Raw genomic sequence first — 25,252 nt, forward strand, 5'->3', positions numbered from 1 at the left:
TCCAAAGCTGCTATTTCACAGCACTCTGCACACTTAAAATTGTAATACCTTGTGTGCTGCCTAGCACACTGCCTGCCCACTGGCAGATGCTCAGTGTATTACAGTCCAGTAAGTGGCAACTTGGGCTTCCTCCCTTCCTGACAGACTGCCATCTGGATCCTAGGTGCCTCAAAACTGAGGGTAAGTACTTAATAAAGGGTGGGGTGAGAAGGTGCTGAATGGAAGAGAATTCCTGTCCAAAGTAAGGAGTGGGTGTAAGACGCCTCACCTGGGGTCCTGCTGCCCAGTGCTGCCCCTGCCATAGAGGGGGATGACTTTATCTCTGCTGATGCCAGCTTTGCAAACTGGACACACCTGTCTGTTAGGTCTGGTCTCCAACCACTGCAATCAGGAAAGAAAAATGCATGAATGGCGCAAGAAGCCCACCTCAGAGCAGTCAGGGTCAGAACAACATGGACCAGAGGCCTCAAACTGGAAACACCAGCACCAGCAGGGAACACTTCAAGGAGCCCAACTCCTGATTCCTACTCCTGGCACTCAATAAGTATCTATCAGTGGTGAAATCAAAATTGCTTTTAAACACCATCATAAATTAAACAGGCTTCCTCATGCATCATGATCTCTAGTGGCTCCCAGCAATATAGCAGGAAGGAACTGCAAGCCTGGAGCTGTGTCAAGGAGTCTGACTGACCCAGCTGGTATAACGAGCTTTAAAATCTCTGCATTCCTCAGTAGACCAACTGTAAAAAATAAATTTTTCTGTGATTTCTCATTTTTACAGCATTTCCTCAACAACTTTGTATCCCAGGCATCAACATCTGAACATAACTTGGCCATTTTCTGGTGATTTACTATGTGCTAAAAGACAGACTTTGCTTATTATCTAAATTTGCTGTTTTTTAATGTACTTTCATTGATTTTTGCACTCAACTACTTCTTTCAATACTAAAAACACTAGAATTCTATTTTGGGTTTCCCAGGCTCTTTCACTAGTTATAAAGCATTTTGCTTAACCTTCTCTAAAACAAATAAAAATGATAAGAACATATTATCTGTAGTGTCTTTGTAGACATTAAATAATTTATTTATTTAAAAAAAATTTTTTTTTAATGTTTATTTATTTTTGAGACAGAGAGAGACAGAGCATGAATGGGGGAGGGTCAGAGAGAGAGGGAGACACAGAATCCGAAACAGGCTCCAGGCTCTGAGCGGTCAGCACAGAGCCTGACGCGGGGCTCGAACTCATGGACCGTGAGATCATGACCTGAGCCAAAGTCAGACGCTCAACCGACTGAGCCACCCAGGCGCCCCGACATTAAATAATTTAATACATATATATTTTCTCAGAATTTATCTTAGAACATAAATTGTATCTTTAGATCCAATGATATAAAGTTTATTATATAAATGTGAATCTAAGATTTTGGGGCCAAGGAGAAAGCATTTAGAGATTTTATATTCCACTTCCTTTATCTTACTGTTGAAAGCTTCAAAACTTATGTGTTATGTGCTCTTTATAAATTTACAGAAGACATGTTCTACCAGGTTCCACTGGAGTCAGAATGCACAGCTCTGAACATAGTGGGAATCCCTCTCTTGTTTCCCCCGCTCCTTCCTCCTACCTGAATTCTGAGGGCTCTAGAGGTCTGGAACTTCTGTCTTCCCCCAATGTTCCCAAGCCACCTACTACTATGGGGTTCTGCCAACAACCACGGGGACAGTCAGCGCACAGTAATCATCCACAGCCAGTTGTAAATGCCAGGCCCTGCTCTGCGTCACCAAGCATGTGGCTGGGTCTTGGTGAATACTTACTAACTGGTTTTCATAATCATCTGAAGCTAGGAAAACAGATTTTCTCCCCTCTCACAAAAGCTCTCTGTTGAGACCAAAAAAATTTCTCTCTTTCTAACATTTTCATAGTTGATATGTAGGAAATACTTTTTGTAGAGGCCGAATCTCAAAAATAAACACCTAACATACTATCAAATCCAACCCAATCTACAGATGGAAAATTCTGAACCAGAGAGGTGGTGGCCTGCCAAGGCCACAAAGGCCATCAGTACAGTCAGGACCACCCCAGGTACTCCACTGACCTCTGTTTCACCAAGTGCTCATCGGTAGGCAGATGTATAAAGAGGGTTGGGGGTAAAGCAAGCAAATGAACCCACAAACAGGGGAGATTGCACCTTCTGACGGTAGTCTCCTGAGACTAGGGGTGTCTTGTGCAACCACAGCTGATGAAAGACAAAGTAAAATGAAATGCATCTTACCTGATGTAAACATGGCCAACTGCCAGAGTCCCCAGGGCACCAGTCATCAAGGAGAAAGAGAATGGGGGTAAAGAGAGAAAAATGCTTTCATTAGCAGAGACACTGAGGGTGGGAGGAGTTTAAAACTGGGACACAAGGTGGAACTGTGGAGTACTGCAATCCCACCGAGTGTCTGTGGGGAATCACTAGTATCAGAAATTAGAAAAGATTGGGCTAAAATCACAGGAAAAATGAGGCAATACAGACAAGACCCCAGTCTCTACCCTTGGGATCCTACTTGTGAAGGACCTCCAGGTCCCAGACCATCCCAGACTCAGCTTCTCTACAAGTCAACCTTTGAGAGGTTGTGGCATCTGAAGGAATCCAATAAAAGCTAAAGACCCTTTGTACAGAAAAAAATTCATGGAGGCATTCTCATATATACATGCATACCTAAGTCTCACAATGTGTGACTCTAAATCTGGTTTAACAAAATCTTCAGGCTGCCCTCAACCCTGAGTGCTCTGCTGGCAGGAGGTAGCTTATAAATTCAAATCTACTATAAAAACATCTTTAAGTAATAAAAAGCATGGGGATGCTGCTTGGCAGAAAGGGCTACCTTCAGCTTATATGAGTTGCACTAGAATGAATTGCTGCCCAGTCTCTCATTTTTCAAATGAGGAAACCAAACTCAGAAACATGAAATGACTTACCTACAGCACCAGGACTAAAAAGTAAGCCTCCTGACTATTCTATCACCCAGCACTAGGTGGAAAACAAGACATTTACAGAATTGAAGGAAAAGTTACTCTAACTCCAGATTTTCCACTTTTTCTCTCTTGATTCATTCATCCAACTAACAAATATCCACTGCACACCTATGAGCCAGGAGAGTGGAAAATGTGGACACGGTTTCTGTCCCTCATAAAACATGACTCCTCTAGCCGAGTAAAATTTGGACTCAGAGGATAATTCCTTTCCCAGTTCCTGAACCAGTTTAGCCTCACAATCCAGATATGCAATCTCACTGGATATAACAGACACATCTGACATCTGACTCCCACATTAACCTTGCAGTACCATTCCAAACTGAGCCTAAGGCACCTCAAATCATGGCAGATCTCCCCTAGCAACTTCCCTCAAAGGCTGTGGGGGAGAAGTGAAAGTAACTTTCCTGTAGGGGAAAGTTCAGAATTATAACAAAGATGGTGATCACTTCCATTTATTAAGCAACTATTGTGTGCCAGGCTGTGGCTGACGAGCTTTTCATTTATTAATATTACTGGAGGGTCATATTAACCTATGACAAAGTATAATTATCTCTTCATTGCACAGATGAGAAAACTGAAGTACAGAGAGGCTGGTAGATTTGCTCAGGGACAAACCACTCTAATTGGAAGCATCTGTTTCATTTTAGAGTCTGTGTTCTTTCCAATGGTACCTTCATTTAGTTCTTAATTATGACACTCATTTCAAGTCCTGGTTATATGATTCCCCAGAGAATCTCCAATTTCTAGGAGACAATAGTTTCTGCATAAAACTTGATGATTAGGGCAAGAGCTACCAGAACAAAATCTGCCCCATTCTATTTATTCACCAATAAATTTATCTTTGTCACTGCTGCCAACTTAAACTCCCTTAAATACTGCTTAAATGTCCCGTTCTTCACGCCACTTCCCTGCTCAAAAATATCCCACAGCTTTATGTCCTCAATCAAATCTGGGTTTGATAATCTGGCCCAACCCTCCCTTAATGACTCTTGTTTCCTAACACTTCCCAGCCTCCCATCCAGGGTGCTATTTGAGGTATACAGCAGCCTCGGGGTCTCAAGGTCTCATATCTAAGAGTGCATATGTCCATCCCTAGAAAATGCCTGCATTGGAGGGCACATATTCTTTGCCTTATCTGTCATTCTTACCCCTCCAGTTACTCCAATTCACCCTTCCAGGTCAAGTTCAAAATCAAGAGAGAAGAATAAAATCTCAATATTTACCCAGAATCTCAGAGCCAGGAGGGGCTTCTATAACGATGGAGGCCAGAATGAAACTAACCCTGCCACTTCATTTTGATATATATAAAATATAGCAACAATTATTAGGATCATCTATTAGGATCAACACTAATACATAGTATTTACTGTGTGCCTCATGTTCTTCTAAGCTTTTTATGTATTTAGAGTCATTTGATGCTCACAAACAACCCTGTAAAATGAGACACAGTGTGTGTAAGCACCTTGCCCAAGGTCATCCAGTAGGAAAGTAGCAGAGTCAGGATTCAGAACAAGGAAGTCTGGTTCTACTGTCCTTGCTCATAACCACTGTACATACTGCTTCTTTGCTCAGCACAGCAAGTGGCACATAGTAACTGCTCACTAACTGGTGAGTGTTTTCATTTCAGAGGTGGGGGTACAGAGTCCAGAGTTGGGACATGATTTGCCCAAGGCCACTCAGCTCATCAGCAACAGAACTGGCATAAGAACCCAGGCCTCCTGCTTCTTGGGCCTGATTGTATCAGGAGATCCAAAGTGGGTGGGAAACCCTTGTTCCAAAGCTGCCCAGGGCCACAGGTTTTCAAAACTTAGTAGTGTGTCTTCTGGGGCAGTGACAGGGATACTGACCAGAAGAGGTGGCCACACAGGCTGATGACGGCGTCCTTGGCTGTGTCCAGGCAGATGTTGCACTCGAAGGTGCTGTCCTGCCCTCCACTCTCACCAGCACCATTGCTGCTACCACTGGGCCCCCCTGCACTGGAGTTCTCAGGGGATGCAGAGGCCGAGGGCCCCTTGCTTGCCATCCTTGGCTGTCAGAAACGGAGTGAAGATTCTCCCCAGGAAAATCCTGAAAGACAGAGAGTCCTTGATTGCCCATTTCTACAGCCCACTCTCCCTAGATTCCATAGCAATACCTCCATTGTTTCTCAGTTCTGAAGTTCAGATTATGACTGGACCCCTAAACAGACTTCGCAGAGGCTACAAAGGATGACACTCATGGGGCACCACCCAGAGAACAATGACTCAGATACTTTCATGAACATGGACTAAAATGTACCACACAAATACACTGCACAAATACACAGCATCCTCCTTCCAGATGGTTCTCCAGAGGAACTGAGAACCTTTCCCACATGACAATACATTCTCCCAGGATAACCAATCCAGGTAACAAATATGTGCTCGATAAAACTGAATGTGCACAGGCTGTCCTTTAACTTTAGACTGCAACTATATTGGCGGGTGAATCTGGTTAGGCCAGAAAAGTTGTGACTGGTATATGCCAGAATATAAGTGTAACTGTGAAAGGTTAGGAAGCTAAGAAGAATCAGAAAGGCCATTCAGCCCAATGTCTTTGAAAATGTTTTGCATTCTGCCTTCTATCGGGTTAAAATACTATCTACTTTGGGGTGCCTGGGTGGCTCAGTCGGTTAAGCGTCCGACTTGGGCTCAGGTCATGATCTCGTGGTTTGTGGGTTCGAGCCCTGTGTTGGGCTCTGTGCTGACAGCTCAGAGCCTGAAGCCTGCTTCAGATTCTGTGTCTCCTCCTTTCTCTGCCCCTCCCATGCTCATGCTGTCTCTCTCTGTCCAAATAAATGTTTAAAAAGAATTTTTTAAAAATACTATCTACTTTATTTGGTCTAAATCTATCAACTCTTTAGACTCAATACATTTAAAAATTTTTTTTAATGTTTATTTATTTTTGAGACAGAGAGAGACAGAGCAAGAACGGGAGGGTCAGAGAGAGAGGGAGACACAGAATCTGAAACAGGCTCCGGGCTCCGAGCTGTCAGCACAGAGCCCGATGCGGGGCTCGAACCATGGACCACGAGATCATGACCTGGGCCGAAGTCGGACGCTCAACCGACTGCCCCTAGACTCAATACATTTAAAGAAGAGATTTATGTCACTGCTGTACATGGAAAACCAGTATTAGTTACCATAAGTGAAAGATAACTACAAACATAATGATAGAAAAACTGTTTATCCGCATACTGAGATCATCTGGCACATACAATGTGTTGGGCAAACTTGATCTGGTCCAATCTCTTTAGGAAACTGCACCCCAAGACCTGTCCTCTGATGAATATGGAGCTAAGACCGGGACTCATGACACCCAGTCTGTATTCAAACCATTGTACCACCATGGATCAAGCTGGCCAACAAATGCTAGGAAAAGACACTATTGTTCAACACTGCCTCCAAATAAAAGAACCTGCCAGAAGCTGAACACAAAGAAGGACAAAACCAACACCAACCATACCCAGAAATTCTGGGTATAGATTAAGAATCTGTCAAGAGCCTGGTCCAGCCACCCTCACCACCCTAGAAATTCTAAGTAGGAGATGCTGGCTGGTAATCATAGCCAGAAAACCAGCAGCTTGGATGCTGACTTCAGTTGAGCCTCCAGCTTGCTAGGTGTTTCGGGAACCTCCCTTCTCCTCTGTGGCCAGTTTTTTCATCTGTAAACTGAGGCACTGGACTACATCGTCTCCTAGTTGTTTCCTTCCAGCTCTAAGACTGCCATCCCAGGTCATCTCATCCACTCTCTCCAAAGCAGGCAGCCCCACCACAAGTCTGGGACTCACCACTGGAGTACCAGAAGACTGTTCTGATTCCAGCTTCCAAAGTTCAAAGAGATGTAAAGACCAAAAAGCCAGTCTTCTCAAACCAAGAAGCCTTCCTACACACCACCAACTTAGAACTCTGGACTCACAAGCACCCTCCTCATGACAGCAGCTCAGTGACTTGAGCAGGGAGAGGAAACCAGCTCACCACCACTTTTTCACATAGTTACATCATTTTACATAATGTCCCAGAAGGGCAGCTGGCTGCTGGCAGCACCAGTGCCTCATTGGCCTCAGCTCCAAGACCTTCCCCCTGACCCAGTGCTTCTTTCTCTCCATATACAAGTGTTCTCTCCTTCTTAGGATGGAGCCTGCTTCTGAGGGCCATGTTATGGCCTTCACATGTCGTTCCAGCTCAAGTACCTGACAGGTGTGAGTTTTTTTTAAATATATTTACCTTTTAAAATTAAGAACTGTGTATACAGAAGTAGAAAGACAATCATAAAGTCAGGTTCACTGATCAATCTTAATGATAGTCTCCTGCTGTGATGCAATAGGAAGTACATATCACCAACAACGAAGCACTCTTAATACATAGACTCTAATCATATCTCTAAAATAAATTACCCACTTACAGAAAATATGGGGCATAGATGCATGTGTTTAACAACTCCAGGAGGATGCAATCAGCAAATCCAGAATGTGGGACCTTTCATAGGACAAATAATCCAAATTCTCCAAAAAATAAATAGCATTAAGTGGGGCGTGGAATTCTAGATTGAAACTTGAGACATATCTGCCACTGGAACTGTGTGGATCTCACTGGAACCAGGTTCAAACAAGCCAACTGTAAAAAGACATTTGTGAGATGACTGTCAAAAATTAGATTTAGGCTGGGTATTAGTGGTATTAAGGAATTATTATTAATTTTATTGAGTATGATAATGGTATTGCATAATTTAGAAAATATTCATCTGCTAGAAATCCACACTTAAGTATTTATGATGGAATGATATTTGGGATTGGCTTTAAAATACTCCAGGAGGAGAAGTGAAAATGGAGAGAAAAGATGAACAGGGAAGGTGATGGTTGTTGGAGCTGGATGATGAATGGCGATTTATTCCATTAGCTTATTTTTGTGTCCTTATAAACTTCCATAATAAAAGGTATTTTCAGAAACATGTTAGATTGCAGAAGAGTATGTGCCTGAACTTATTTGGGTAAAAACAAAATACATAAATGAATACACACACACATACACACAAATATATGCAAAGAAAATGCCTAAAAGGCACAAACTAAACTATTGACAATTATTTCTCTGATCAGGGGCTGGGGAACTTTCGAGTTTCATATTCTTATTCTGATTTAATGTTTTATGACAAACAGGTATTACCTTTATAGTAACATTTAAAAAATTGGGGTTGCCTGAGTGGGCCAGTTGGTTAAATGTCTGACCACGGTTCATGGGTTCAAGCCCCATGTTGGGCTCTGTGCTGATAGCTCAGAGCCTGGAGCCTGCTTCAGATTGTGTCTCCCTCTCTCTCTCTGCCTCTCCCCCGCCTCAAAAATAAACATTAAAAAAAATTTTTTTAAAGAAATTGTAAAATGTATGTGTACTATTACATTTGTTACAATAATGATATTATTATAAAATGTCTTTTAAAGTGTGGAAAAACATACCAAACTGTTAATAGTGACTATCTGCATTGGTGGGAGCTTAGAGGTAGTGATTTATACTTTCTACGTCTCCCACATTTACAAAACTGACATTTTTACACATATTAATTTTGAAATGAGACAAAAGACCAACAGTACGTCAAAAAAAAAAAAAAAAAAAAAAAAAAAAAGAACACTTTCCGATCTTCCAGTTTCCTCCAATCCTGAAAAGTTCTGAGTTCAAGTCCTGAATACACCACTCTGGGTAGATACCTTGAAGGCTACAATCCCTGTTTTCACCTGAAAAGTGAGGGTGTCATGCCTCCTACAAAGGGCTGTGAAGGTGACCCTATGAGATAACACAGTGACCCAGAGGGCCCAGCAAGGTAGGCTGTTGCTACTGGGGAGATGTATATAGACACCTCTTACCCTGGTCCATTACCTCTCTGCTCCCTGAACCCAACAAGGCTCTGCATGGCTCATATTACTTAGGGATATAAGTCTTGAGGGGACAGTCAGGACCAAGGTAGGTGTTGGGAGTGGGAATGGTCAGGAGACAGTTAACAGGACAGACAGCTCAGTGTGTAGGCAGTAGCAGGCCTGCAGCAGGTCAGGCATTGGCATAGGGCTGCACATTCCAACTCCAAGCAGACTACATCACTCTCATGTTAATTCTTAGTAGACTGACCACATGGTCGCTACTCAGGCTCTAAAGCCTCCTCCTAGCAGGCACTCAAATATTTGCTGAGTGAGTGGGTGCAGGCATGTGTGATTGGTTTTGGTCAACTCCCAGGCCACCAACTCATAAACCGCTCTTTGCAATAAATACATCCTGGGCCCCAGAGTCACACACCTATCCCCAGAGACCTCTCCACACCTCCTTTCTACCCTCATGTACAGGAACCTCACCACACCAAGGCGACATGGCAGAGATGAGCAGCCTTCCCTGGGGACTGTCCACTGAACACCTGCAGAACAACAGAATGTGGCCACAGCTTCATGGGCCCAGGAATGGGACAGTGGCTCAGAGGACAAAGGGTCCTGGTTAGCTCAGGAAGTAGACAGAGTAAAAGGAAGGCAGGCCCTTAGCATGCCTTAGCTGCCATCTTACTCAAACTTTCTCCTGGTCCCTATAGGAACCAAGAACTTCAACCTGACTACATAGCAACCTTGTTGTGGCTGGTTCTGTGCCCCAGTCCCTACTTTGACCATTCTTCACTCCTGATCTGAATCAGCTTTTCAAACATATTCACATCTATTACCACTCTGCTGAGGTAATAGCTTTTACTATTTTACACTCCATTTCACAGATGAGGTCATCAGGCCAGGGAGGTTAGAGGACTTGCACAAGGCCAGGCCATCATACAGTGCCAAATTCAGACTTTCCAACACAACATCAGTGCTCTTTTCATTCTGACATGCTACCCTTTAATATGCAGCTTTACAAAATTAAATACCTGGTCTTTGTTTCGCTCAAATTCATTGTCCAATGCTGCAACTGTTCTTTGGAGTGTGAAGCAAACTCATCACTCGTGCATTTATGCGTTCAATCCACAGATCTCCAATACCAATTACATTTGATGCTTGGGGCTACCAACTGTGTGTGTGGAGGGGGGGGGGGTCACGAAGAAGAGCAAGGCCAAGTTGAGGCTCTGGAATATAGAATAGGAGCTAACGAAGACACATGGATAATTATAAGAATTCTTAATAAGGGGCTCCATCAAACTTGCCTGTTTTTCCTAAACAAGGCACCCTCCCAGAAATCTGGTTCCTAGACCTCCTCAGTGATTTAAGTAGGATTTGGATCTGGATAATGCCCAAGAATCTGTTTTTCAAATAAGAATCTTATTTTCAAATAAGGGTCCCTACTTTCCACTCCAGGTGATTCTTTGATGAAGAGTTTGGAAACCCAGCTCTCAAAAGGGGAAGAACGCTACCAAAAGCACAAAGCAATATGGTACAGCACAGAGTTTGGGAGGGACAGTGATCACAGGGCCTGTCCTTCAGAATATACACCCACCCCAGCTACAGTCCACAGGCACTATGAAGGTCAGATAAATCTTTGGGTTGGGGGACAAGTCTGCTGAGATCTCAGACCAGCACGTGCTCCATCCAAGACAGAGCTGATCATTAAAGAAACAAATTCATACCTAGTTTTAAAAAACATTCCTAAAGTTGAGATGTCCAGAGTGGCACCATATGGTGCTGGAACTAAAGCAGATTTGCAATACGTGATGATCCCTTAGGAATGCAGAACCTGGTAGCTGAAATTGATTGACCCAGCCTCACTCCTATTACCTTCCCAGAGCTGGCCTGGCCTACCTCACAGGAACTGAGCAAGGGAGAGAATGGAAAAGTTGCATGTCCCTGCAGGAAACACTGGGGAACTCGACCTCATGAAGAAATCTCTTCGTAACATTCTTGTATTCAGTTTTCACGTTCTAGAGAACTGTAGGTATTCAAAATCTGCCTTCTCTACCCCTTAAAACTCTAAGAGTTCCTGGACCAGGGTGTACCAAGGCATCTAAGAATGTTAATCCTAGTTATGAAGATTACAAATTTGGGTGATAAATAATTGGCATGACCCAAGTGGGTACCCAGCAGAGTTCTTGTTCCTGTGGGCACATGCTTGTTCATACAGAAGCTTTCTTCCAGGAACTGTAGCTTGCCTGAGCCTGTCTCTGCTGCTCATTAGGATGCTGTTGGATCACATGTAGGCAGAGGCGAGACATGCATTCTGAGAATGCCTATATCACACTCAGAAGTTTGGAGTGGGAAGAAATCTGAGTAAGCTGATTGGAACTTGGAACACATAGAAACCAGGCTCTAACATTTTAGAGTCTAAAATGGAGTTTAGGTAGGTCCCAGAGGCCTGGCCCTCAAATATAGGACCAAGGGCATGAATGGCCTTTAAAGTCTCAAAGGACAGAAGAAGTTGAAAAGACTGGCCTCTTTTTCTTGGGGATGCACTGGTTCTTTTCTATGGCACCCTTTAACCTCCCTATCTGTTCAACCAACCCCTCTCTTACCTTCAAAGATTTATTAAACAGCTTATTTGCCAAGCATTCAGGATACAGAGATAAAGGGTTTATCTAGGGAGACACAGACAAATAAACCAACAAGGCAACCTTACCTTCAGCACAGCGCTTAGCTTACTATCAGCACAGCACTGAGTGCTGATAAAAATATGTACAGAGTGTGTGACGGCAGGCAGGGCATGGTGGGGAGGACGAAACACACAGCACATAGGACAAGCGGACAATTTATTGTGCTGAGTTCAATGGCTGGAGCCCAGGACACATATAGGAGTGGCAAGACAACAAGGGTTGGGACTGAGGCAGGAAGAAAGGCCTTGGAGTCCTTGTGCCCTTCATATCTAAATGGGGATTCTGGGGTCAGCTGTTCCTACTTCTTTAGATTTTCTTCTGCTATGTTTGAATCGAAAGGGTTTTTTGTTTTGTTTTGTTTTAAACTTCAATGCTTTTTCTTAAAGCTTATCAGGTTTCCTAAGAAAGGATGAAGCAAGATTTGGACAATCCCTGGCACAAGCTTTTAAGGGTCACCCAAGAGCTGCCTTTTGTCATCCTTTACTGTCTTAAAATGTTCTTTAACTTTTTAAGGACTTTTGTCCTTAAAAACACACATGGCAGAGGAATTTGATGGCTTTGGGTTCAAATCTCAGCTCTGCCACTTACTCTGTAACTTTACATGTTATTTTCTCTCTGAGCCTTTGTTTTACTCATATATGTAAAAGGGGTTATTACCTTCCTCATAGGATAGTTTATAAGGATTAAAGAGATGCAACAATAAGGGACTAGCACAGTGCCAACACAGTTAAGTGCTTAAGAAATGTTAATTTCCCCTCCCTGTAAGGTCTGACGGAGTACACTGAAGGTGTACTGCTTCTTTATATTCCCCACAGAGCTATGTAATCAGGTACTTGTTTAATTTGCTCAATGAATAAGTCACAACTTCCCTTTATGAATGATCATCATTCTTTGAAGGCATAGTAGGTGAAACATCAGACCTGTGTATGAGAAAATCCAGAATGCGACACACTTAGTTTGATCCAGGCAAAATCCGATTTTCCATGAAAGTATTAAAATTAGGAGTCATATGTTATCACCATGAATAATATCAGCTAACAGTGCCATTTACATGAATTACCTCATTTAATCTTTATACCCTGCCTTTGAGGTAAACACCACTATACCATTGTTAGCATCCCCTGGGATGTTAGATTAAAACTTAGATTAGTTAAATCATTTAATCATGGTCACAGAGCCAGTCAGAGGCAAAGCTTCCCAACTCCCAAGCCAATGTGCTTAACAGTACCTCAGTGATCTGTTCGTATGTCTGTCTCCTTGAGCCCAGACACAGCTTCCAGGTGCCTTACTCAGCACAGGGGCAGGCACCTCAAGGACACCTCATAAATGTGTGTGGGTTGATGGACCTGATGGCAAGGAGTACTTAGAACTATACAGCTCAATATGACTCAGTTTAGCCAATTGAAGTTGTAGAAATTAGTATCCTAAAAGAACAAGATATTCTTGGGGCTCCAGATATTCTGGGTGGCTCAGTTGGTTGAGTGTCCAGCTTGGGCTCAGGTCATGATCTCTTGGTTCATGAGTTTGAGCCCCGCATCATGCTCTCTGCTGTCAGCATGGAGCCCACTTCAGATTCTCTCTCTCTTTCTCTCTCTTTGCACCTCCCATGCTCACACTCTCTCTCAAAAATAAATAAAAAACATTAAAAAAAAAAAAAAGACATTCTTTAGCAACGTTTTTCAGAACTGGAAATGTTAACATAACTGTTTTAGACCTTTTTTTTTTTTTTTTTTAAGTTAAATATTGCCCAAACTCTTAAAGAAATGAAAAAAAAAAAAAAAAAAAAAATCAGGAATTTGCACCAGAAAAAGGTTTGGGTTTTCCCAAATTGGTACCCACCTCTATTAGAGATAACTACTGACACAGAGGTTGAATTATTCACTGAACTTTCTATTTCTCACTCTAAGTCAGACACCTCCTAGAGCCACAAGCACAGTTCCTGACACAAAGTAAATGTCTGATGAATGCATATGAATGAATGATGAGGATCTGCCAATTTCAATTCAAACCAATATAATTGCATAAAATATTGTATTAAAGCAAACATCTTCAGATTGGACAGATCTCAACTGAGGACTGTGGATTTCTAGGATAATACAGTGAAAGGAAGAATCTGGAGCCAGAGGACCTAGTCTGATGCTCAGCTCTGCCACTCACTAAGCCAGAGTCCTCACATGCAAATGGAATAATTGTATCTACCCTTCCTTTGTTATCAGAAAAAGTTTTCATTTTTTTTTTTTTAAAGTTTGGTTATTTGAGAGGGAGAGAGTTCAAGTGGGGGAGGAGCAGAGAGAGAGGAACAGAGTATCCAAAGGGTGCTCTGAACTGACAGCAGAGAGCTTGATGTGGGGCTCGAACTCATGAACTGCAAGGATCATGACCTGAGCCAAAGTCATACACTTTAACCAACTGAGCCACCCAGGCGCCCCCAGAAAGTTTTCAAAATGAGACTTTTGCTTTTGTTTTCATGCAGTCAGTAAATCCTTGTTAATATAGATTCTATAAAATCTCATTAATTCAGATTTTACCTGAGGTTGAGCTAAAGACTGCTGAAATATTCTGAAAGTAGAATAAAAAGAAAATGAATGACAAGATTTAACTAATTAATGAGAAAACTTTTTTTTTTTTAATAAAATTTATTTTGAGGGAGGGAGAGGGAGAGAGAGAGAAAGAGAATGCGAGCAGGGGAGGGGCAGAGAAAGAGACAGAGACAGAGACAGAGAGAGAGAGAGAGAGAGAGAGAGAGAGAGAGAATCCCAAACAGGATCTGCGTGCTAGTGCAGAGCCTGACATGGGGCTCAAACTCAAGAAACATGAGATCATGACCTGAGCCAAAGTCAAGAGTCAGACACTTAACCGACTGAGCCACCCAGGTGCCCCAAGGAGAAAACTTTCTAAGAACTTAAAAACATCCAGCTCAGGGGCGCCTGGGTGGCTCAGTTGGTTGAGCGTCCGACTTCAGCTCAGGTCATGATCTTGCAGTTTGTGAGTTCGAGCCCCGCGTCGGGCTCTGCGCTGACAGCTCAGAGCCTGAAGCCTGCTTCAGTTTCTGTGTCCCCCTTTCTCTCTCTGCCCCTTCCCCGCTCATACTCTTTCTCTCAAAAATGAACAAACGTTAAAAAAATTTTAAAAAAATAATTAAAAAAAAACCCAAAAACATCCAGCTCATACTTGACAAAGCAATAATCTCACTTCTCCATTCAAAGGGAGGTCCCAAGGAGGACCATCAGGAGAACATATATAAGATAAAACAACTATGGTTTAAAATAATAAAACCAAAATGACATCATTTTGAATAATATGTAAGATTGACTTCTACAAATCAGATTTGTGTCCTGAGCCACCTGATATTAATTGTCAGAGCAGTTTGGGAAACATTTGGAGAATGGCCAAGAACTATGCTCAGTGAAATACTGAGCAATATTGAGCAATTAAATATAAATCAGACAAAGTCTGGTTCCTGTCCTCAAGAAGTCTATAGTCTAGTGAGAATTTAACTGACATTAAAGAAAAAAAAAAGCATCTCACACTGAAAACCCCCTCTGCAGAGATGGCAGTAAGTAAAGACAAGTAATTTTCCTGGGCTTTTGCCCAGTACCCACTCCCATATTCAGAGAGCTGTCCATCTTTAAAAACTCCCTCCATGCCTATTCCACAAGGCACTTCTGAGGAGCAACTGAGAGCATGGATATTAAATAATCAGGTGCTATAGAGACTACCAGGGGAGTCAACCTGGTCCCAGGGTGGAATGGCCAGCCAGACTCCTAGGCCATTTCCACAGAAACAGGCATAGCCTACTGCTTCTGATTTCTGTGTGTCCTTAGGCCAGCTGGGGCACAGAGGAACCACCATTCAGTTATGTCATGTTCCCACTGCTCAATGGAGATGGACTTATGACATCCTAGCTGATGTGAAGAGTAGAAAAGTAGGGTCCATAATAGCTATGTGGCAGTTCAGGCCACTTCTGAGAACCTTAAGCCAAAACCCACTTGGTAGCTTTTTACATGCTTTAAATACTACATTTCTGGCACTGATTACTTGGTTAACACATCAATGGCACAAGCAAAGAAGAAAAAATAGACAGATTTCATGAAAATTAAAAAATTTTGTGCATCAAAAGACACTATCTAAACAGAGTAAAAAGGCAACTTACAGAATGGGAGAAAATATTTGCAAATCATATATCTGAGAAATCAGTATCCAGAATATATAGAAAATTCCTAAAACTCAACAACAATCCCTTTCAAAAAAGGACAAAGGACTTGAATAGACATTTCTCCAAAAATACACAAGTGACCAAAAACAACATGCAAAAATGCTTAACATCAGTAACTAGAAAAATCCAAGGGGCACTTAGGTGGCTCAATTGGTTGAGCGACCAACTCTCAATTTTGGTTCAGGTCACGAACCCAGGGTTATGGGATTGAGCCCGGCATCAAGCTCCATGCTTAGCCTGAAGCCTGCTTGGAATTCTCTCTCCTCCCTCTCTGCACCTCCCCCTCTCACACTCATGCGTGCTCGCTCTCTCTCTCTCTCTAAAAAAACAAAACGCATATACATATCCATATATATGTACATATGTACATATGTACATATATATGCATATATATGTACATATGTACATATGTACATATATATGGATATGTATATAATTAAAATCTAAATCAAAACTATGAAATACTACTTCATACCCATTAGGATAGCTACTATTAAAAAAACAAAAACAAAAAAAAAAAAAAACAAAAAAAAAAAACAAAAAAAAAAAAAAAACAAAAACAAAACAAAAAATCCACCAAACAGAAAATAACAAGTGTTGGTGAGGAGGTGAAGAAATTGAAACCTTTGTGCACTTTAGGTTGGAAAGTATAATGGCACAGCTGCTATGGAAAACACTATGGCAGTTCCTCAAAAAGTTAACAACAGAATTACCATATGATCCAGCAATTATGCTTCTGGGTATATATATCCAAAAGAACTGAAAGCAGGGTCTTGAAGAGATATTTGTACACCCATGTTCCTATCTGCATTATTCCCAATAGCTAAAACATGAAAGCAACCCAAGTTTCCATCCACACATAAATAAATGGATAAACACAATGTGGTATATGCATACCATGGAGCATTATTCTGCCCTAAAAAGGAAAAAAATTCTGATACACACTACAACATGGATGAACCTTGAGCACATTATGCTAAGTGAAATAAACCAGTAGCAAAAAGACAAATACTGTAGTACTCCACTTATTTAAAAAAAAATTTAACGTTTTTTTTTTTTTTTGAGAGACAAAGAGAGACAGAGTGCAAGCAAGGGAGGGGTATAGAGAGAGGGAGACACAGAATCTGAAGCAGGATCCAGGCTATGAGATGTCAGCACAGAGCCAGACAAGGGGCTTGAACTCACGGAGTGTGAGATCATGACCTGAGCTGAAGTTGGATGCTTAACCGATTGAGCCACCCAGGTGCCCCTGTAGTACTCCACTTATATGAGGTACTTAGAGTAGTCAAAATCATGGAGACAGAAAGAATTGTGGTTGCCAGGCATAGGTGAGAAAAGGGACTGACAAGCTACTGCTTAATGGGTATAGAGTTCCAGTTTTGCAAAATGAAGAATTCTGGAGATGGATAATGGCTGCACCACAATATGAAAGTACTTAATACCACTCAACTATACACTTAAAAATGGTTGAGATGATAAATTTTATGTTATGTGTATTTTACTACAATAAAAAAAAATTGGAGGGGTGCCTGGGTGGCTCAGTCAGTTAAGCATCTGACTTCGGCTCAGGTCATTATCTTGTGGTTCGTGGGTTAGGTTCCCATGTTGGGTTCTGTGCTGACAGCTCAGACCCTGTAGCCTGCTTTGGATTCTGTGTCTCCCCCTCTCTTTGCCCCTCCGCCACTCACACTCTGTCTCTCTCTCAATCTCTCAAAAATAAACATCAAAAAAAAAGGTGGAAAAAAGATCCCTATATTTCCACAAAAGGTAATTTATTATACGATTCCCTTAACAGAAAATATCTACAATAGGGGTGCCTGGCTGGCTCAGTTGGTGGAGCATGACTTTTGATCTCAGGGTCGTGAATTCAAGCCCCATGATGGGTGTGGAGCCTACTTTAAAAAAATAAAATAAAAATGGGTGAATACTGTCTTTAAAAAAAAAGAGAGAGAAAATATCTACAGAAGACAAATTCATAGAGACCAGAGTGGATTAGAAGTTACCAGGAACTAGGATGAGGGGCAAATGGGAGGTTATTGTTTAATGGGTATAGAGTTTCTGTTTGGGGTAATGATAAAGTTTTGGAAAGATAGTGATGATGGTTGCACAACATTGTGAATGTACTTAAATGCCACTGAATTGTACACTCAAAAATGGTTTTAAAATAGCAAATTCTGTGATGTATATTTTACCACAATAAAAGTTTTTAAAAAATAATCTGGGCTTCTTATTAGAAAGAAAACCAGATTTCCACTCACTAAAAACATGCTGATTAATTGTTGTATATATCATTATCTATACAATAAGATTTACTGACTTATTAAATAAATGAATGGTTAAGTAAATGTATCAGAAGCAATGCTTACCGAAAAGGCTGGCAAAAGCATGGAGACATTAACATTACAATGCTAACAGGAAAAAGCAAGCTATAGAACTATGTGCAGTGAATGATTCTAACCACTAAAAATGTACACAGTGGAGGAGAAACAAGGAAATAAAGCAACTGTAACAAATGCTCTCTTAAGATAAGGAGCTAGAGATAATGGGGGGTGGGAAGAGAGGGAAGCTTCTCTGTAGTTTCCAAAATGTCTAAAATGAGTATATATTACTTTAACAATTAAACTTACTGTTTTGTATCCCTCACCCCAAACAGTTTTAGCCTAGAACTTCCTGATTGTTTCTAAAAACAAGTCCCAATGTTATTTGTCCTTTTTAAGGTACTGTGATACCAGTTAATAAGGGAAATAGGGCTTATTAAAAAACAAAATGTGGAGAATTTATTTAGGTTGAAAGAAACCTCTGTATTTCATACAGTCCTAATTCCTTGTTAAATAACCCTCACTTCTTTGCATAATAGCTCCAACCTGAGGCTGGACACTGGACAAAGAAAAATTTAATGGTGGTCAGCAGACACCCCCCACCCCCTGCTAACACCTGCAAAGATACCTCTCTAGAACCTCCTGACACAACACTGCATAATTCACTGTACAAAGTACAAAAAGACTGGTTCGAAGAAGTATTGAATAGAACTTATTATCAACACATTATCAATGTAGCTGATTACCAACTCTAATCTAATCAATACAATATTTCTTTTGACCTAGCTGGTCATGTCCTTTAATTTCTCTATTTTATCATCTGCCTAACTGCACTTCTCTCTACCACATTATTATTAAGAGTATGCATGGGGCACCTGGGTGGCTCAGTCGGTTAAGCCTCAGACTTCGGCTCAGGTCATGGTCTTGCGGTTCATGAGTTCAAGCCCCACATCCCCACTGGAGCTTGTTTTGGATTCTGGGTCTCCCTGTCTCTCTCTCTGCCCTCCCTCCCTTGCTCACACTCTGTCTCTCTCAAAAATGAACATAAAAAAAATTTTTTTAAAGAGTATGTTTAATATCTCCAGAGATAATTTGTCTAGTACCTACTCCAGCGACCTGCTTCTCTAAGCTTTTCCCTAAGATCTTGTTTTCTACCCAACTTCACCAACCCACTTCTGTGGCCATTCTCTAAAATTTGTCATTAACTATTACTGTTATTAACTATTAACTATTATTGTCAATAACTATTAAACGTTTATTCATTATTGAGAGACAGAGCAAGACAGAGCATGAGTATGGGAGGGGCAGAGAGAGGAGGAGACACAGAACCTGAAGCAGGCTCCAGGCTCTGAGCAAGCAGTCAGCACAGAGCCTGATGTGGGGCTCGAACTCACACACGAGATCATGACCTGAGCCAAAGTCGGATGCTTAACCGACTGAGCCACCCAGGTGCCCCAACTATTACGGGACTTTTAAAACATGTATTTCAGGGGCACCTGGCTGGCTCAGTCGGTAGTGCATACGACTCTTGATTTCTTGATTTCATAAGTTCAAGCCCCGTGTTGGGCATAGAGCCTACTTAATTAAAAACAACAACAAAACATGTATTTCAGTAGTTTCATCATCTGACCACCACTTTCTAAATTCCAGCAAATTTCCTCCTCCTACTATTCAGTTTGATAAAACTTCAAATAACTGGGATGGCCAGTTCATTAACTTTACCCCTTTTTTACTGTATATCAAGACTCTTCAAGTCCTTACTTCCCTTTTATCTTATTTAGATCTCATGGTCCATCCTTTTATCCATATGCATACCTCCATAATTTCCTTCCTCTCCCTTAGTTTCCATCAAAGAACTTACTTTAAAAAATGTAAACCTAAAATGTAAACCTAAAAAACAAACAAAAAAACCAAAAACCAAAAGCCAAAAAACCAAAAAAAAAACCCCCCAAAAACCAAAACAACAACAAAATGTAAACCACCTAAAATCATTGTTGCACTATACGCTAACTAACTTGGAAATGAATTACAGAAAAAATAAATAAATAAAAATTAGAAATAAACTTTATTATCACAACCATTAAAAAAAAAATGTAAACCAGCAAAATAATGCCTTCCTACTTATTGACACATTAAAAAAACTGAATATGTCCACACAAGGAAGAAGGAGATTTGGTGCAAATCACTTTACTGTGAATTTATGACCTCAAAAGACCCCTTGCAATTTCCAGCAATCCTTCCATAGTTTCAGAGTCAATCTAACTTATCAGTCTGTGAGGGCTGTTTCATAACTTTTTACTCCTTCAATTACAAATGGCCCCTACCTTCTCTTCACCTTCACTAATGACCATCCTTATTATTTCACTGAAAAAAATAAAAACACAATCTGCCTTATCTTCCTACTTCCAAATAGGACAACCTGGCTGTCTGTAGGCTTATATTCTTTTTTCTCTCTTTATTACCATGCATGAACTATCTCTGCTCTTAACTAAGGCTAAAGTTTCCAACCATACCATGGATTACATTTCCTCTCACCTGTTCAAGATATTTGCTCCCCAGAATATGTTTTTTTCCTTGCATCTTCAAAGTTTGGCCCTTGGCTAAATCTTTTCTTACTTCTAAATCAGTAAGAAAGATCTGTGCTATCTATACTGTAATGTCTCCCATTTAAATTTCTACATACTCTATTAAAATACTGTTAAATTGAGTGAATGACTAAATTAATGTTTTTCAGGAATATGTCTCTATTTGGTTCCTAATTGTGAGGATAACCATATCTCATTCCTCATCCCCCAGTTCTTCCACTCTCCTTTCACAGACCAACTAATCTCTGGAAAAGGAAACATTGGGGCGCCTGGGTGGCGCAGTCGGTTGAGCGTCCGACTTCAGCCAGGTCACGATCTCGCGGTCCGTGAGTTCGAGCCCTGCGTCGGGCTCTGGGCTGATGGCTCGGAGCCTGGAGCCTGTTTCCGATTCTGTGTCTCCCTCTCTCTCTGCCCCTCCCCCGTTCATGCTCTGTCTCTCTCTGTCCCAAAAATAAATAAAAAATGTTAAAAAAAAAAAAAAGAAAAGGAAACATATAGTTTCTAAACTTTCAGTCCTCTAATGCTAGGAAAGCTCCTAATATGGTATTAAGCCTGAAGTAAAGAAGGAATAGTGCATATTAGTCTTCTTGAACGGTCCCCTTTTAGTTGAATGTAAAGATTTTGCATTTTGGACTATATTTTTTTATTATGGACACAAATTCTACCAACAAATAAAATGCCTGAGGATAACATAGACAATCCTTGCTTGGCACAGTAGTGCACACAATAAAAATGCAAGCTGAAGCTATAAAAAATGATCATGGGGCGCCTGGGTGGCTCGGTCGGTTAAGCGTCCGACTTCGGCTCAGGTCACGATCTCGCGGTCCGTGAGTTCGAGCCCCGCGTCGGGCTCTGTGCTAACAGCTCAGAGCCTGGAGCCTGTTTCGGATTCTGTGTCTTCCTCTCTCTCTGACCCTCCCCCGTTCATGCTCTGTCTCTCTCTGTCTCAAAAATAAATAAACATTAAAAAAAAATTAAAAAAAAATGATCATAATAATAAATGGGAAAAAAATCACAATTGTCCATGAATTTAAAAATTTTTATCACATTAAAAACACTCTTACTATTGGTACACATGTACAGTGAGGTGAAAAAGTAAAACTAATACTCATTTAGTTTACTGTAGCAAAATATTAGAAGCATTGAAAATTAAAATTTTTTTCTTTGTAAAAACTTGTATTTTTGAAAATATTTTTAAAGTTTATTTATTTTCAAGTTTATTTATTTTCAAAGAGAGAGAGAGCAAATAGGGCAAGGGGGAGAGAGAGGAGAGAGAATCCCAAGCAGGCACCATACTGTGAGCACAGAGCTTGATGTGGGGTTCAATCCTATGTACCATGAGATCATGACCTGAGCCAAAATCGATACTTAACTGACTGAGCCACCCAGGTGCCCCTATTTTATTCTGAGAGAGAGAGGGCATGCACACACATGGGAGGGACAGAAAGAGGGAGAGACAGAGAATCCCAAGCAGGCTCCACACTGTTAGCATGGAGCCCAATGTGGGGCTCGAACTCACAAAGTACGAGATCATGACCTGAGCTGAAATTAGAGTCGGACACTTAACTGACTGAGCCACCCAGGTGCCCCATCTTGTAAAAACTTTTTCAAAATTACTGTTTTATTCTTAATTATATGTTTAAGATGATCTGGTTATATAGCCAAATGCTTTGGGGTCAAAAGAGGCATGGGTGCACTGGTAGCTCTGCCACCAATATCACAAGTCCAGGGTATCCCAAACTGCCACTGACTCCTCTACTCCCTGTCTGTGACCAGACAACCATGAGAGTAGCTCCCAGGTGGCAGGATCTCCTAGTGGTCTTATCATATTTTGAATAATACTGTAGGACCTCTTTTACTTGACCATGGCCACCCCAGCTCTGCAAGATCAGCAGGAGTAGTTGGGGTTGAACAAGCTCTGAATGGTCAGCAGTTTCAAAGGGGCAATTACTCTGTGCTTCAGCATGTCCAAATCCAACTCCATTCAGATCAGGGCGTTATTGGCATTGCCTCAGAGTTTGCAGTTCAGCTCACTCTACGTTACTTCAAGGGGCTTCAAGGAATCTGCAAAGTCTTTGAATACTTACATGCAAAATTGTGCATGGTGACAAATTATGCAATTACGAAATGGGCAAAGGATCTGAAAAGACATTTCACTGAAGAAGATACACAGATGGCCAATATGCACATGAGAAGATGTTCAATATCATCAGTCATTAGAAAAATGAAAATAAAAACTTCAACGAGATGCCACTTCACAACCACTAGGGTGGACATAACAACAACAACAACAACAACAACAACAACAACAAAGGACAAGAAAATTGTTGAAGAGGATGTGGAGAAAATGGAACCCTCACATATTGCTAATGAGAATATAAAATGGTGCAGCTGCTATGGAAAACAGTTTGGCAGTTTCTCAAAAAGTTAAACATAAAGTTGCCATATGATCCAGCAATTCCACTCCCAGGTATACACATCTAGGAGAACTGAAATTATGTTCAAATGAAAATTTGTACATGAATGTGCAGCGTTGGTCATAATAACCAAAAGGAAGAAACAACCTAAATGTTAATTAATTGATGAATGGATAAACAAAATGTGGTATAACCATACAACAAAATATTATTCATTAATAAAAAGTAAAGAAGTACTGATATAAAACACAACATGGATGAACCTTATGAAAACATTATGCTTAATCAAAGAAGCCAGACACAAAAGGCCACATATTGTAAAAAGGTCACATACTGTGTGAATCTATACTAATGGTTGCCAGGGGTGGGAAGAGGGGAGAATAAGGAGTGATTGTTACATGTACAGGTTTTCTCTTGGGAGACATGAAAACGCTCTGGGTTTAAAATAGTTGTGATGGTTGCACAACCTTGTGAACATACTAAAAACTACTGAACTCTTTAAAATGGTGAATTTTATGGGGCACCTGGGTGCCTCAGTAGGTTAAACGTCTGACTCTTGATTTCAGCTCAGGTCATGGTCTCACAGTTGTGAGATCAAGCCCTGTGTTGGGTTCTGCACTATCAGTACAGAGTCTGCCTGGGATTCTCTCTCCCTCTCTCTGCTCCTCCCCCACTCTCACATGCACATTCTCTCTCTCTCTCTCTCTCTCTCAAAATAAATAAATAAACAAACACTTAAAATGGTGGATTTTATAATGTATGAATTCTGTTTCAGAGTTAATTGAAAGACATTCTACAAAATAATTGGCCAGTCCTCTTCAAAAGTTTATCGTCATGAAAGACAAAAAAAGACTGAGGAACTGTCTCAGATTGTTGGATATTAAGAAGCCTTGACAACTTGGGAATGCAAACTGGTGCAGCCACTCTGGAAAACAGTATGGAGGTTCCTCAAAAAATTAAAAATAGAACTACCCTATGACCCAGCAATTGCACTACTAGATATTTATCCAAGGGATACAGGTATGCTGTTTCAAAGGGGTACATGTACCCCAATGTTTACAGCAGCACTATCGACAATAGCCAAAGTACAGAACGAGCCCAAATGTCAATCAACGGATGAATGGATAAAGAAGATGTGGTATATATATACAATGGAGTATTATCCAGCAATCAAAAAGAATGAAATCTTGCCATGGATAGAATTAGAGGGTATTATGCTAAGCAAAATTAATCGGAGAAAGACAAATATTATATGACTTCAATCACATGAGGACTTTAAGATACAAAACAGATGGACATACAGGAAGGGAAGCAAAAATAATATAAAAACAGGGAAGGAGACAAAACATAAGAGACTCTTAAATATGGAGAACAAACAGAGGGTTGCAGGAGGGGTTGAGGGAGGAGGGACAGGCTAAATGGGTAAGGGCATTAAGGAATCTACTCCTGAAATCTCTGTTGCACCATATGCTAACTAACTAAAAAAAAAAAGAAGAAGACTTGACAACTAAATGCAATGTGGGAAACTGGATTGGGTACTGGAACAGAAAAAGGACATTAGTAGGACAAATGGCTAAATCTGAATAAAGTCTACAGATTCGTTAGTACTAGTACTGAATTAATGTTAAATTTCTTATTTAGATATTTTAAACACAGTTCTGTAAAATGTTAACGTTAGGGAAAGTTGAGTGAGAAGTATACAAGAAGTTTGTGTATTATTTTTCCAAGTCTAAAATTATTTCAAAATAAAAAAGTTGAAAAAATGGGGGCGCCTGGGTGGCTCAGTCAGTTGAGTGTCTGACTTCAGCTCAGGTCATGATCTCATGGTTCGTGGGTTCAAGCCCCACGTCAGGCTCTGTGCTCAGAGCCTGGAGCCTGCTTTGGATTCTGTGCCTCCCCCTCTCTTTGCCCCTCCCCCACTCACACTGTGTCTCTCTCTCTCTCTCTTTCAAAAATAAATAAATATTTAAAAAAATTTTTTTAAGTTAAAAAAATTAACACGGTGTAAGTCAGGGGCTAGCAAATTTTTTTCTGTAAATGCCATATAATAAATATTTTAGACTTTGTGAACCATATGGTCTATGGGCAACTACTCAACTCTTCTGTCAAAGACAATCTGTAAATTAATGGGTGTGGCTGTGTTC

At 40.9% G+C, this 25,252-nt stretch overlaps 1 protein-coding gene across 3 annotated transcripts in view; it reads right to left on the reverse strand.

Annotated features, from left to right (window-relative positions):
* Positions 1-25,252, reverse strand: part of RNF185 (ring finger protein 185) — a 37,582-nt gene that overhangs the window by 9,044 nt on the left and 3,286 nt on the right. Inside the window, exons 1-5 of one of the 3 annotated variants that reach the window (XM_042910103.1) lie at positions 10,616-13,084; positions 9,923-10,117; positions 4,867-5,086; positions 2,271-2,289; positions 269-381 (exon numbers count right to left, since the gene is read on the reverse strand). In XM_042910103.1, the coding sequence (XP_042766037.1) occupies positions 269-381; positions 2,271-2,289; positions 4,867-5,042 (308 nt within the window). In that variant the 5' untranslated portion in view covers positions 5,043-5,086; positions 9,923-10,117; positions 10,616-13,084. Of the gene's footprint in view, positions 1-268; positions 382-2,270; positions 2,290-4,866; positions 5,087-7,441; positions 7,654-9,922; positions 10,118-10,615; positions 13,085-25,252 lie in introns of those variants that run through there. The other 2 variants (XM_042910104.1, XM_042910101.1) reach the window with 2 other exon arrangements.

This window comes from Panthera leo, chromosome D3 (assembly GCF_018350215.1).
Source record: "Panthera leo isolate Ple1 chromosome D3, P.leo_Ple1_pat1.1, whole genome shotgun sequence".
Classification (NCBI taxonomy): domain Eukaryota; kingdom Metazoa; phylum Chordata; class Mammalia; order Carnivora; family Felidae; genus Panthera; species Panthera leo.